This window comes from Mustela nigripes, chromosome 5 (genome assembly GCF_022355385.1).
Source record: "Mustela nigripes isolate SB6536 chromosome 5, MUSNIG.SB6536, whole genome shotgun sequence".
In the NCBI taxonomy this organism is placed as follows: domain Eukaryota; kingdom Metazoa; phylum Chordata; class Mammalia; order Carnivora; family Mustelidae; genus Mustela; species Mustela nigripes.
In genome coordinates, this window is record NC_081561.1 from 18641692 (window position 1) to 18656394 (window position 14703).

The 14703-nt window shown below is 44.8% G+C and overlaps 1 protein-coding gene and 1 long non-coding RNA gene across 2 annotated transcripts in view; one reads left to right on the forward strand and one right to left on the reverse strand.

Annotated features, from left to right (window-relative positions):
- Positions 1-10627, reverse strand: part of LOC132017634 (uncharacterized) — a 14184-nt gene extending 3557 nt beyond the window's left edge. The window contains exons 1-2 of the long non-coding RNA XR_009404347.1: positions 10538-10627; positions 7870-7977 (exon numbers count right to left, since the gene is read on the reverse strand). This is a non-coding gene — a long non-coding RNA (uncharacterized LOC132017634). The remainder of the gene's footprint in view (positions 1-7869; positions 7978-10537) is intronic.
- ID4 (inhibitor of DNA binding 4) lies at positions 9639-12733 on the forward strand. The gene is made up of 3 exons (XM_059399525.1): positions 9639-10168; positions 10568-10626; positions 11218-12733. Exons 1-2 carry the CDS (start codon positions 9728-9730, stop codon positions 10610-10612), a joined length of 486 nt encoding a protein of 161 aa, XP_059255508.1. The 5' UTR covers positions 9639-9727; the 3' UTR covers positions 10613-10626; positions 11218-12733.
- The last annotated feature ends 1970 nt before the right edge of the window (positions 12734-14703 follow it).

The window sequence follows — 14703 nt, forward strand, 5'->3', positions numbered from 1 at the left end:
CATAGAAAGTGAAAATTAGGTTTCCAAGAAGTATGCATTGCACATCAAAAATCTTTGCTCAAGGGGCACCTGGGTGGCTCAGTGGATTAAAGCCTCTGCCTCCGGCTCAGGTCATGATCTCACTCAGGGTCCTGGGATCAAGCCCCGCATCAGGCTCTCTCTGCTCAGCAGGGAGCCTGCTTCCTCCTCTCTCTCTGCCTCCCTCTCTGCCTACTTGTGATCTCTGTCTGTCAGATAAATAAATAAAATCTTTAAAAAAAATCTTTGCTCAAGAAATAGTATCTATATTCATGGGGAAATAGGCATAACAAAATATTAAGTGTTTATTTCTAGGTGTGGGTTATTTTCCTCTTTGCCTTTCTGTGGTTTCTCAATTACCTTGCAATTTTCATATCCTTCATTATAAAATAGAAAGTGACTTGTAAATAGTTAGAGTGAAGGAATTCATGATCAACAGCTTTGTGGATGCAGAAGCCATGCGACTGGAGGAATCAGAGGTCGCAGAGAGGGAGAAAAGATAATGAAAAATGGCTTCAAAGGGAAGAGTATTATGAGTGTGGAAGAAAAGTACTAGTCAAGTGTGAAGCAATGGATGTTGAGTGTTTGGACTGAGGCAGGAAGAATGACAAGGGAGACCCTTGGTTTTCACTGCTCTAGGCTTCGGCTCCTGCCACTGCTACTACCTGGAACGCCTTCACCACTGAAGAAGTCATCTTTCAGGATCGAGCTCATGTCTCTCTGCCTCTTTCAAGCTTCTGTTGACTCAGGCTTGGGCTTTTGCCTCCATGGCGGCCCATCCATGCCTGTATGATGGCGCAGAACATGTTGTATTTCATTAACAAATTTTTAATCCGTGTGAGCCATCATCTCAACAGCAAGCTCCATGAGGGCAAGAGACTTACATTTCTTGAACAAAGTCTTATCATTAACAAATGTACAATACTTGTTTTGTAGGCTTGACTCAAGATGACTTGAATCAAAACTGTTTTGGAGAAGGACCCATTGACAGAGAGCCTCAAAAGTAAGGTTGAAGGGGCACCTGGGTGGCTCAGTGGGTTAAGCCTCTGCCTTCGGCTCAGGTCGTGATCCCCTCAGCAGGGAGCCTGCTTCCCTTCGTCTTTCTCTGCCTGCCTCTTTGCCTACTTGTGATCTCTGTCTGTCAAATAAATAAATAAAATCTTAAAAAAAAAAAAGGTAAAGGTTGAAGAGTTTGGTTTTATATAACTGATAATATAGAAATTTTAAGCAAGTATCTCTTTCAGATAGTAGGATGCTTTTCCTAGAAGAAGGATAAAAAGAAAGCATTACGAGTCTTCCAACTGTATTCACCAGAGATCAAGAGTCAGCAGCTCTGGAAAGACTGTTGATGGACAATGTGGGAAGGTGCCAAACTTGCCCACTTAATACTCTGCTAAAGGGCAAGCTCATTTTATGTAGTACAAGTTGTAGATTCCTGATAAAGACAGCACAGTGGGTTGATGACCAATGTTAAAGCATTTTTAACAAGTTACTTGGATATCCTAGAACTCCAACCTAATTATTCCCCAAAGCCTCAAAGACAATATACGTAGCATCCGACAGTGTCACAGGAATTGCCTTAATTTTCCTGATAACATGTGTCTTGCCCATTTTTTAGAACCTAATGCAAACAAAGAGAAACATACATTGATATTGACTTAATGTTTTGACCATGGTAAGTGGGGTTCCTCAGATCAAGTAGTATTATCTAATGTTTTATCAAATGTTTAGATTATTCTGTCATAGACTTTCAAGAAAAAATATTTCATTCCAGCTCTTAGTCTTTAAAGATTATAAATATCCTTTAATTCTGTTCAAGGGAAAGTAGTTCTAACTATAATCCTTCCCAAAGGGATGGCTTTGTTTAAACTGGACGATTTTCACATACTATCACCAATGCTGATAAAGTTCGGAGTTAACCCAGTCCCTTTTTCCTTTAATTCTGCATCTTGAATTCCTTTATTGTCGTGTTGCATGTGTTTTGCTAATAGAAAAATGTACGGGTTTGATTATTTCACATAGAAGCAGGTTTTCATCTGTTCATCTACTTTCCAGAGCCATCTTGCCCTGCAGGTACACAGTTCATGGACATCGTGAGCCACCCAAAGACAATGACAACTGTGTGAGATCTGCAAAAAATGTCTCAAAAATTCCTCTTCAGGGAAAAAAACTGCAACTGTTTCTTGAACACTGTATCCATTCTTAGGAACCATGACCTAGATATCAATAAGAGGGGGAAGTTCTCTTCAGCAAAGGCAGATTTACTGTGTGACCAGTTCACCTTCAGCATTCAGATCCAAGATGTGAAGCAAATTATGCTTTAATTAGCATCTTTCCTTGGAGGAGTTAAAGTACATCTCATGGTGCTTTTTCTAGACTGGGGGGTGTTATTTGGCATTCATGGTAAAAGAAAGGGAAATGTAGCTGAAAGCCTTCATTGGTGGAAGGCTGGCTCCAGCTTGTGCTGTGAGTAGAAGAGATCTGAGCAGCCACTTCCCTTGTGGTATTGCTGGAAACAGGTAGTGGATGGATACAAGCCAGTATTTTTTGGACAAAAGTTTTCATAGGTTGTATCTATTTTGGAGAGAGAGAGAGCAGGAGCAGGAAGGGGGCAGAAACAGAGGGGGCATCTCAAGCACTCTCTGTTGAGTGTGCAGTGGGAGGCGGAGCTAGCTCTGATCCTGGAGATCCTGACCTGAGCAGAAACCAAGATGCTTCACCGACTGAGCCACCCAGGCACCCCCATTAGGATGAATTTTAAATAATACACACATACATGCATACATTCTGGCCTTGAATTTCTCCCCTAAAGGATAATGATGAGCTAAAGCAAGAACTTGTTTTCCTTGGCACCTTTTAAACCATTCAACCTATTGCAAGCCCCTTTCAATAATGGCACAGACTTTGGGGGACACTGAGTATCTTTGACACACAAGTCTACTGCCTCCTATTGTTCACTTACTGCTCTGCTTCTGGGGTGCGCAATGCAGCTACTCCTCACTCCATCCTTACAAATGTCTCCTCTTGCCAGATGAAGAGGTTGAGGCCATAGGATTTTAGAGGCAAAACTAGGATACTAGCTGGGATTTTTTTACTCCCTGTTCTGGAAGCGAATGCCTTTCGTTCTGATAGAGTGTTTATTTTCTTGAGACAGAAAGGGTAAAGGGGAGAAATGGCAAGCCGTCCTCAACACAGAATGACGGAACTTCTTGTCTCCCCATCCAGCATGTGTGGGTACCCCCAGGCAGCTGCTAATATGGGGTACCTGAGGCAGCAGAGGCTACAGCTGGGATGAAGCACAGAGATGAGGGTCCAGAGCATAGCTTTCATTCCACACAAGGCATAAGTATTTCCAATAATCAGGTGGAGTCCTCCTCAGATCCTCAAATCCATGCCCCATGAGAACAACACAACACAAGGAGGAGTGGATGTGCTTTTAGCAAAGCCCATTTCCAGCAGGTGATTGACTATGTTAATGGATCCCCATGACAGCTGAAATATTCAAGCATACATGTCTGATGCCTGCTTTGGAGGGCATCTCACCAGCATTCAGCTAATGCTATAATCCCTGATTGACAGCACTATGATACAGAGTTTAAGAGAGAGAGAGAAAGAGAGAGAGAGAAATGATAAAATACCCATCTACAGAAGTTAAAGGACAAACTGATGGATTCGTGGAAGAAGCTCTTCTGAGATCCAAATATTAATTTTAAAAATTAATACTTTTTAAAAGCTTTATGGAGATACAATTGCCATAGCACATAAAATGATACACAATATCAATACATCTATATGTAGACATATATGTTGCACAACCTGATACATTTTGATGTTACCATTACCACAATGCACATAGTAAATGTACCCATCATTCTTGTGTCCCATCATGGCCCTTGGATATATTATTTTACTTCTCTTGGATAGACACCTCGCAGTAGAAATATGGTACGCTATGTGGTGTGCATATGTTCAACCGTTTAAGAAACTGCCAAACAGTTTTCCAAAGTGGTTTTTCTCATTTTATATCCCTGTAAAACACCTGGAAAACTCCAGGTGTTATACAACCTCACCAATAGTCAGTGTGGTTAATCTTTTTAATTTTAGTTGTTCTGACAGTTGTGTAGTATTATCTCATTATAGCTTTGAAATGAACCTCAAATGACGAGTGATACTGAGCATCTTTTCCTGTGCTCCTTTGTCACTTGTATACCTTACTTAGCAGACTGTCTGGTCAGCTTTTTTGTCCACATTTGAATTGGATTGTTTGTTCTCTTATTATTGAGTTTGAGAGATCATTATACGTTCTTGGTAGATGCTCTTGATAGATTTTGGATACAAGCCCTTTTCAAAGACATTCACAAACTGCTTTTAATATCCATATGGAAATGCAACATATATCCAGAATAGCCAAACAACTTTGAAATGAAGAACAACAAAGCAGACAGATCCATCAACACTCCCTCATGTCAAGACTTACTATAAAGCTACAGTAATCAAGACAGTATGGTATAAAAACAGACAAGTAGAACCCATGAAACAAAATTCAGAGGCCAGACATAGAACCACAGATACACATACAGCCAATTTTTGACAAAGGTGCAAAGCCAGGAAAAGGACAGACGTTTCAACAGAGGGTGATGGAACTATGGGACACACATAAGCAAAAATAGAAACTTCAGTTCATAACTTGAACCACATACAAAAATCACCACAAAATGGATCACAGACCTAAACCTAAAACCTAAAGCCAGCATTGGCTACATAATTTGTGCCCCCAGTGCAAGTGAAAACATGGGGCCCCTTGTTCAAAAATTACTGAGATTTTCAAGATGGTAACATCAGAGCATGAAACCAATGAGATCCTTCTAAGCTTGGGACCCTATGTGGCTGCATAAGTTGGGTCCCCATTAAACCAACCCGGTCTAAAAATTATAAAACATCTAGAAGAAAACATAGGAGGAAAACCTTTGTTTCCTTGGCTTATGCAAAGATTTCTTAGATATGATCCCCAAAGCATGCTCCGTTAAAGAACAAATTGATAAAATGAACATCATCAAAATTAAAAACGAGTGCTCTCATAGATGGTTAAGTGAACGAGAAGATAATCCACACACTGAGAAATAATATTTGCCAAAAATAATAATAAATTTTAACATGCATTAAGTGCCAGATACTGTTCTAAGAATTTTATATGTACAAACACATTATAAAGCAGATACAATTTTTATCCTCATTTCATATAAGAAAGGCACAGGAAGTTAAACATCTAGTTTAATGATATAAAACTACTAAACCAAGGAGCCAAAACTGGAGCCCAGACATTCTGACTTTTTTTTTAAAAATTTTTATTTATTTATTAGAGAGAGTGAGGAAGAGAGAGAGAGAGAGAGCATGAGTGGGGAAGGGGCAGCAAGAGAAGCAGCAGCAGACTCCCCACTGAGCTGGGAGGCCAACATGGGGCTTGATCCCAGGATTCTGGGATCATGACCTGAGCCAAAATTGGACGCCTAACCAACTGAGCCACAGAGGTGTTCTGACTTTCAAGCCCAAATTCTTGGGGCACATGGGTGGCTCAGTCAGTTGGGCATCTGCCTTCAGCACAGGTCATGATCCCAGGATCTTAGGATTGAGCCCGGTGTTGGGTCAGTGGGGGGGAGGGGGTGTCCCTGCGCAGCAGGGAGTCTGGTTCCCCTTCTTCTGCTGCCCCTCACCCTGCTCCTGTGCACTCACTCTCACTCTCTCTCTGTCTCTTTCGTTCTCTCTCTCTCAAATAAATAAATCGAATCTTTAAAAAAAAAAAAAAAAGGGCCTATACTCTTTATGTCTCCTAAGATAAAAAGAAATGACACCTCTTTCTTCTCCACATCAGCTCCTTCTTATTTCAACAGACCACCTTGCAAAACTCCTGAAGTAGGCATTTTTGCTGGCCATGTCTGCTTGGCTATGTTCAATATATAATGTCCCCTTCTTATAAGACTTTTCCCAAGACTAAGCAAATCAAAAGGTTATCAGTGCTTCCGGGACTGGAATCAGCAAGCCAAGGGTAGCACAAGTAATTCTGTAACTCTGTGTGCCAGATAGAGCAGCCTTGAGTATGAACTGCCACATTGCCCAATGCACTCTTTCAGAGCAAGGGACGCTCCTGCAGCAGGGTACATGCTGGTTCCTTGAGCCTGGAAAGAATGCCTGTGCCTCCTTCCAGTGACCATTTACATCTAGAGAGGCACCAAGGCATGGGAACGCTCCTGTTTATCTGTGTGTCTGAGCCCACCCACTGCTTCCCTGCAAGCTGTGGGGAAAGAAGTATCAAGTCCTAAAAAGGCATTTGGACTGAATAGCACAATATGCTTGGATACCCTTGCTTCATGTAAACACAGGGTGATTGTGAATTCTAAGAGCCTGGGTGTTTCAGTTCAGCAAGGCTCTGATTAGCGTCTAGAATGCATCCCAAGAAAGAGCTGCAGAACTCTTTGTCTGGAGGAAGGGTGTACACATGACTCTGGTCACCAGGACTCCCTAGCAATTTTCCTATGACTATTTCATCCCAGGGTCCCTCTGAGGAACATTTTGGGAGCCTCTAGCACTTTCATGGCAAAGGGCTTTTGGCTAGCTAGCCCATCTTATTTTTACAAGTGCCAGCGAAGGATTTTGATGTAAAAGGAAGAATTGTGGGAAACTAGGATTCCTTCCCTGTCCCGGTAGAAATTCTGTAGTTTGCAAGGTTTTCCCAAGAGCTAGTCATTGCTGAGTAAACTCCAATTTGAACGATCAGTGCTGGGAGTCTGTGACTTCAGCTTTGACGTCATGCAAGTGACTGTTGTCTAAGAATCAAAACACCCATGGCTTAGCCCCTAAGCTCCCAGGTTTCGGAGGCCAAAAAGCACAGGATTCCATACTTTATTTCCACCGTACAATGTTTTCCTAGCCTTTAACCGATTAATATCTTTCAGCTTTCAAAACGAGGAATATAATATCTGCCTCTGCCCATTCTGCTGGTGGGATTTGGGGGATCACATTTTTCCTGGGTGTTCTTGATCATGTGACCAGGGTACATTCCTTTGAACGTAGGCTCCACAGTAACCCTGCTCTTCTGACTTGAAGCCAGTCACACAGAGCCACTGCAACAAAACCTGAAACACTGGTATTTGGCACTTGTCACGCCCAGGGTACGGCTCTCTGAGATTTAGCAAAGTCCAACGAGGTGGATAGGTTTGTTTCTTGGTGTCACATATTTAAAACTTACATTTTTAAAGTAAATCAACTCGGGATCTGCAACGTTTTAAAATAAGCGTCTCCCAGCTATATTAGCATAGTTCAATTTCGCCAGAGAAAAATCTAAGGTTTTAAATGTTGGAGCAGCTTTTAAACTCTAGCAAAGAAAAAAAAAAATCAATGGAACAGAAACATCTGTACATATCTCCGCTTATGATTATCCTCTGTGATGAAATGACAACTCCACCAGAGTAGATTCATGCCCTCCAGTGCTCCTTGACCCACCTTTCTCTCTAAAATGAAAATGTTCTGTTTATCTATACTAATTTAAGAATATATAAAATTATGTCTATATTTAGAAGAAAGTCTTCTTTGACGTTTTATAGTTCCCCTTTTCTTGGTAAGTGTCCACATAGACCATCAAAGTACCCACGTAGGTAAGTGAGACTGTCCCTTGTTTCCAAACAATCATTAGAGGCAGTAATGTGCAAGAATTAGCGGAGAGGAGCATTGTTGCATCTTCCTGGGAAACTAGCATTAAATAGTTACTCCTCATTTCATCAGGAAAAAGGGATGTGCTCTGGGGAACTAGCAGTGCAATAGTTATAAAATACCCACGTGGTTACACAGAGTACCTACCGGCCTCATGCAGTGCAGGTATGTCAGTGCTGGGCAGGGAGGGAGAGAGCTTCCTTGCAGAGAGTAGACTGGGCAGAGGTGAGATTCGTATCTCTTTCTCTTAATGATCTACAAAAATGAAGGCACCAATCTATATCACGTACACAAATGAAAATTTGAGACCAGAGAGTCTTTATGCTCATTTCTCCACCAAAGGACTCAATTTTCCTTGATGAGTATACACAGGGTCCTATCAAAGTTCATTGGGCAATTTTGTTTGAACCCTTCTAGGACAGCTTTTCTATTAGAAACCCCAGAAACGTCCTTAATTAACAGACTTTTCTGCAGGGTGTGGCCCAAGCAGGACTCCAGGAACTGGAAGTGTGAATTTTAATGCTTTGCTGGAAAAGGAGACTCTGGACGTTCTTAGCATCTTATTTAAAGCGGGGTACGGCTGACTAACACGTGAGGCGGTGCGTTAACGGCCTACATTAAGTTACAGGTATGAATTTAACATAAAACGGATTAATATGATATGTCATGGTGGAATTTTAAATAGTCCGTGCCCATGCATTTTTAATATTTACGTGCCCTCATTTAATGCTTTGAGGCAACTGCCTTTTTCTGGAGCCCATTTGTGCATCTAGATGGGTGAAAAGAAAAACCCCACGACGTTTGGCTCTTCACCAGATATCTGCGTTCAGCACTCTTTTTTGCTTGTTTGTTTTGGTTTTTGTTTGTTTGTTTGTTTGTTTTTCTTTTTCTTTCTTTTTTTTTTTTTTTTTTTTTTGGCTAAGCTTTAACCTTTTTAAAAAAGAAAACGGAACGGCTGCACGTTCCATTCATCATTACGGTTTCGGTGATTGTGAAAACGGAGAGGGAAAAGGCAGAAGGAACGAACGTGCCTTCCCGAACAGCGTCCTTCTTAAGGCGCTGGAATCCCCGGGCTGGAGCGGTGGGTGGCGGAGGGTCCCCGGTCGCCGCGCGGGGATCCTCGAGCAGGGCCCAGCGCTCCCTCCGCCGCCTAAGCCGGGGGAGAGTGAATTCCAGCCGCACATTCCCGCAGTTCTTCGCAGGAACTTCTCCCTCTCTCTCCCCCTCCCCAGGGCACACAGCAGCCTGGCCCGACTCCCACTCGGCTCTCTTTTCTCCGAACCCCGACCCACAGCGTTGACGGAATGGAGTGTCCTTCCCATTGGCCCGAGCGTCCTTCCCTGAGGTGGCACCGTCCGCCCGATTGGCTGGCCACTCCCGACCCCCCCCCCCCCCCGGCCGCTCGGGTTGCCCGGCTCCCCGCCCCCCAGCGCCTCCCGGAGCCTCCGCCCGCGCCGTCTCCCTCCGCGCACCCGCCCGCGCGCCCAGCCCCGCTCCGCTCGGCTCGCGCGGCGACCCTGCCGGCGTGCTGGCCCCGCCCCCGGGGCGCGCGGCTCCATAAATACAGCTGCGCGGCTGGCGGGGCGAGAGCGTAGAGCAGGCGCGCTTGGGAGTCGGGCTGGCAGTGGGGGAGCCTCCGGGTCCGGGAGCGCAGCGGTGGCGGCGGCGGCGGGAGCGGCCGGGCTGTAGTCGGAGCTCCGAAGGGAGTGACGAGGGAACCCGGTGGGCTGCTTTCCTTCTGCCGCTCTTGATTATTCTTGCCTTTTGGTCCCGGCCGAGTGTCGCCCGCGGAACAGAGATTCCCCTCGCCAAACCCGGAGCGACCCTGCCGGCAGTTCGTGGGCGCGGGATCGCCGGGAGCTTCGCGGTGCCCCGAGCGCGGACCGAGCGCGCCGGGCGCGAAGGCAAGGGGCGCGGAGCCGGCCGCGGGCGGGGGGCCCGGAGCTTGCCTGCCTCCCTCGCTCGCCCCAGCGGGTCCGCTCGCGCAGGGCGCAGGGCGCGCGCGATGAAGGCGGTGAGCCCGGTGCGCCCCTCGGGCCGCAAGGCGCCGTCGGGCTGCGGCGGTGGGGAACTGGCTCTGCGCTGCCTGGCCGAGCACGGCCACAGCCTCGGTGGCTCGGCGGCCGCGGCGGCGGCGGCGGCGGCAGCGCGCTGCAAGGCGGCGGAGGCGGCGGCCGACGAGCCGGCGCTGTGCCTGCAGTGCGATATGAACGACTGCTACAGCCGCCTGCGGAGGCTGGTGCCCACCATCCCGCCCAACAAGAAAGTCAGCAAAGTGGAGATCCTGCAGCACGTTATCGACTACATCCTGGACCTGCAGCTGGCGCTGGAGACGCACCCGGCTCTGCTGAGGCAGCCGCCACCGCCGGCGCCACCGCACCACCCAGCCGGGACCTGTCCCGCAGCGCCGCCGCGGACCCCGCTCACGGCGCTCAACACCGACCCGGTGAGAGGCCGGACGCCGGCCCCGGGCGGACGCGACGGGGGATCGGGAGGGCGGCGGCCGGGCTGGGGGGCGGACGCGGGCGCTCCCCTTCCAACGGGAGGGGCGGCGGAGAAATGACAGCACCCCCCTCCTCCTCCGGGCGCCCGGGGCCACCGGCGGCGGGCTCCTCGCGGCGAGCGCAGGTCGGGGGACCGCGCGGAGCGGGACTGGGGCTCTGCGCATCCTGGGCTGTCAAGTCTAGCCTGCGCCTGGGGTGGGGTTGGGGGAGTCCCCCAGGGCTGCAGGCTGGGGTGGGGGTGCCGGCGCGCCTGCCTGGTTTTCAAGAACGAATCCAGGACCGTGCCGAGCGCGACGCTGGTGCCTGCTAACCTTTGCCTTGGTGTTTCGTTGCTGTTCCAGGCCGGCGCGGTGAACAAGCAGGGCGACAGCATTCTGTGCCGCTGAGCCGCGCTGTCCAGGTGAGCGCGCGTTTCCCTTCTGCCCGCGGCGGGTCACCGGAGACGCCCGTCCCCAGGGGCTTCCGGTGCCAGGCACCGCAGTATTCTGTGCCCCTAAGCATTTCTGAGGGCAGACCCCAATGAGGTGGACACCCCCTCTCCGTGCCACCGTACTTCGCTTTTAGTAATTGGGGGTTTACTCTAAATGGAGACGTGTCACCAGCTCCTGTCCCCGTTGTCCCCGCCACGCCACCCTCGTGCCTCGTCTATGACCAGTCGGCTCTAACAGCCTTTCTCCCCGCCGAGGGAGGGCACCGTCGTGGGCGTGGAAACTGCAACCCGATGTGCCAACCTGCAACCCACCCCCCCCCCGCCGTCTGACACCCACAAAGTGGAGTGCGGGTAGGGCCTGAGAATGGATCCCCAGTCCGGGCTTCCCGGGGGCCAGCAGCTGCCTGCAGGTCGCCTGGCCAGCCTCGGGCTGCGGGTGTTGTCTGACCTGGTGGTTTGTTTTGGGTTGTTGATCAAGCATGTCTTGAGTTTGGTCGGTGGCGCCAGCTAGTCTACAGCGGGAAGGTTCACACACCCCCTCTATTCATTCCTCTTCCACAGGTGTGCGGCCGCCTGAGCCCGAGCCAGGAGCACTAGAAAGGGAGGGGGAAAGAGCAGAAGTTAGAGAAAAAGCCAGCCGAGGAAAGGAGGAAAAAAAAAAAATCAGCAAATCCTAGAAACGTTTCATTCGTCATTCCAAGAGAGAGAGAGGGGGAGGAAGAAAAATAGAACTTCCATCTTTTTTTTTTTTTTTTGCACGTTCATAAACATTCTGCATATGTATTCTCTTTTGTCTCTTCATTTATAACCGCTGTGAAATGTACATTTCTGTGTTTTTGGAGATGCAGTTAAACTTTTAAGCTTAAGTGTGACAGGACTGATAAATAGATCAAGAGTAAATCAACTTTAGATGCCTACTTTGTGACCAAGGAGCTCAATTTTTGTTTTGAAGCTTTACTAATATAAAAGAGCATTGTAGATAATTTTTTTTTTACATCTATTGTTTAAAATAGATGATTATAACGGGGCAGGGAACTTTCTTTTCCCTGCAAGAATGTTACATATTGTATAGATGAGTGACATTTCATACCATGTATATATAGAGATGTTCTATAAGTGTGAGAAAGTATATGCTTTAATAGAATACTGTAATTATAAGATATTTTTAATTAAATATTTTTTGTAAATATTATGCGTGTGTTTTTTTTTTAATCTATGGGAATATTTCTTTTGGAAAATTATTTTTCAGCTCCATTACAGAGCTCTCGATATCTTGAATGTCTTTTCTGTTTGGCCTAGCTTTTAATTTGTTTTCGTTTTATCCAGTGTTGTGTAGACTCGGAAGTAATCGTTATAGCTAGTGGTCCTGCATGACTGCATGAGATGCTTAATCACAAAATAAACTTGTTCTGAGTCCATTCAAATGTGTTTTCTTTAACCTAGATTGAAATCTTTGTATTTGAAGCATACATGTTGGAAATATCCTTTATCAGTTTTTAAGTACAGGGTTTGATAGTGTAATATATAAAGAGTTAAGTGTCTGCCTTTTTGTTTTTTAACTGAGGTCTAAATGGATTCTGAATGGTTTTGCATATGGGATGGGGAAATGCTTGGATCCTTAAGGAGTTTATGAAATCTACTGTTTTATCAAAGTGAAAAAAAAATGCTTATCATTCTTCATTTTACACTGAGGCTTAATGTCACTACGTTTCATGTCTGTACAGATTATTTAAATCATAGAAATGAAAAATGTTCTCTGCTTGCTACCAAAGGACAAACTCTTGGAAATGAACACTTTCTGCTTTCTTTCCTCCAAAGAATATTAATAGGCAACAGTGGGAGAAAAAAAAAAAAAAAAAAAACAAGGCATAATGGCAAATCCTTCAAGCAGGGATAAAAGTCGATCTTCAAACATTAACTTAAGTAGACCAAAAATTCTGATGACCGCATCTAGATTATTTTTTTATAAAAATGATTTTCACTATAGCTATGTTAGTTACTGCTAAACCTACTGTCCAATCTCTTGTGATGTGTAACTTTTACATGTGAATATTAAAGTAGATTAATCTGTCTTGTACTGTGATTTCTGGTCTCGTTTCTTCAAAACCCTTTACTTATTTTTTAAGCTTTTCTTTTCTCTTTAACGAAGTTAATATTTTCCAGGTTGGATAGGACCATCAGGGCCTGTGAACATCACACATTGAATGTGGTCAGTACTTTGCACACCAGTTAGATGGAATTTTTAGAGTTAGAGAGAATTAAGTAGGATTTAATTGGGTGCTTTGTAAATAGTTAGTCAACTGTGTGTGTAACGTGGTCTGTTTGATTTTTAAAAGAAAAGGATTTGTTTCAGATTATACAAGAATGAAAGTATTATAGACCCAAGGGACATTTTATGAGGTCAAAGTCAAATATTTATATGAATATGAAATCTCGTGGTCCTTAGTAGTCCCTTTAAGTGGCAGCTATGAACATAACAAAGTTAATGCTAGAAGGTTCAATTAAATCGAAAGGCTTAAAAATCTGTCCTATCCCCAGCATGTTGTCCCCCACCAGCTTTGACATTTCATTGGTCTTTGGTATTTTTAGAATTTGATATATTTGATGTTGAGCCTTATAAAGTCAAAGGACTGCTTGTTTAGATGAGGTTTATTTTTATTTTTGGTATTATTCATTCTCGTCACACATCAAGAAGAAAACAGGAAAACACTGCTGGAATTCCAAATCTGAAGAATTCGAACGATAGCCTTCTTTGTTATTAAATAAAGGGGACAATTTCTTCTTTTTCCTTGGCAGTTTAATTTCAGTAGGAAGCAAGTCACATGTGTACTGTTGGTTGGAGTTAGGCATCCACCAGGCCTGACTGCCAAATCCTACCTAAGCGGTTAGGTACAGTTTAAATTTATAGTAGAAGGTGCCGAACCTTAAAACAAATGGCCAAATATTTTTGTTTTTGAAGACCGATGTCACTCTTTAGTTTATGTCAGATTTTGGGCACGAAAAACCACTAATAAGGAAGAAAAGTGTTATGGACATTGCATTTTAGAGACTTGGCATTTTTCCCTTGGACACTTGCAGAGTTTGGATATCTCTAAAGACACTGCCATTATTATTATTATTTTTTTAATTATATAGAGTTGTATAAGATACTACATTCTATTGTACTGGTTGTGACCTAACAAAGTGACCAGACAACAAAAACATTTTGAGTCATTTATCTAGTCCTAATTATTCAGATCTTAGGTTTAACAGATGAAATGCCCTGCTTCTCTCCTACTCTACCTACTTCCATTGTATAGGGACAAGCAAAGAGTACGTCACACATTCAAAAACTTCAAAGGAATAAAGTATCCCACAGTGGGATGTCATTTCTAATTCAGTTATAAAATCCTGAACATCTCAAACCATTCCATGTTAAAGGAATGAAAAAACAAACAACCCTTTTCGTTTCAAAGAACTAATATACTTTGATACTATATAAAATTTTATGTTCACTGTCAAGGTCTAACTGAATTTTTGGAACTTCAAACGATTTTGATCTATCATATTAAAGGCCTCCTATAAAGATAAATTTTCACTGAGCAAAGGGGTCTAAAGTTTCCAGTTTTTAATCGACTTCTACTGAGTTATGCGATTTTCCATTATCAAGAAGGGTCTCTTAATGGACCACCTCAATTATTGACAGTGTTTCTTACCCTGGGATGAAAAATGTGGCTTAAAAATGGTGATACGAACGCAAGGAAAATCTAGTGTGAATGCTAGGCAGAGCTCATCTGCCCTTTGCTGTCTGCCGGAACAGGCAGCAGGAGGATGTCCAGTAAACTAGACCCCCTCCCCCACACACACTTACACAGAAGGTAAATAATGTAGAGAGAAAGAAATTATTCAGTTGTACAGAGCCAAATAAAACTGGTTCTGCCTTTCTAGCTGATGCACTTTAATTACATACATGTTAATTAGCCCAGATAGCCCTTGGGTCTCAACAGGGCCAAACACCAAAACCTCCAGGCGTATAAGGAAGGAAAACCTTCCCTTTCCTGCTTTGCA

Bases quoted from the DNA above. Each gene is read 5' to 3' on its own strand.
- ID4 (XM_059399525.1), top strand. From the start codon at position 9,728: ATGAAGGCGGTGAGCCCGGTGCGCCCCTCGGGCCGCAAGGCGCCGTCG. The intron at 10,169-10,567 runs GTGAGAGGCCGG...TTGCTGTTCCAG, and splicing joins CGGCGCTCAACACCGACCCG to GCCGGCGCGGTGAACAAGCA.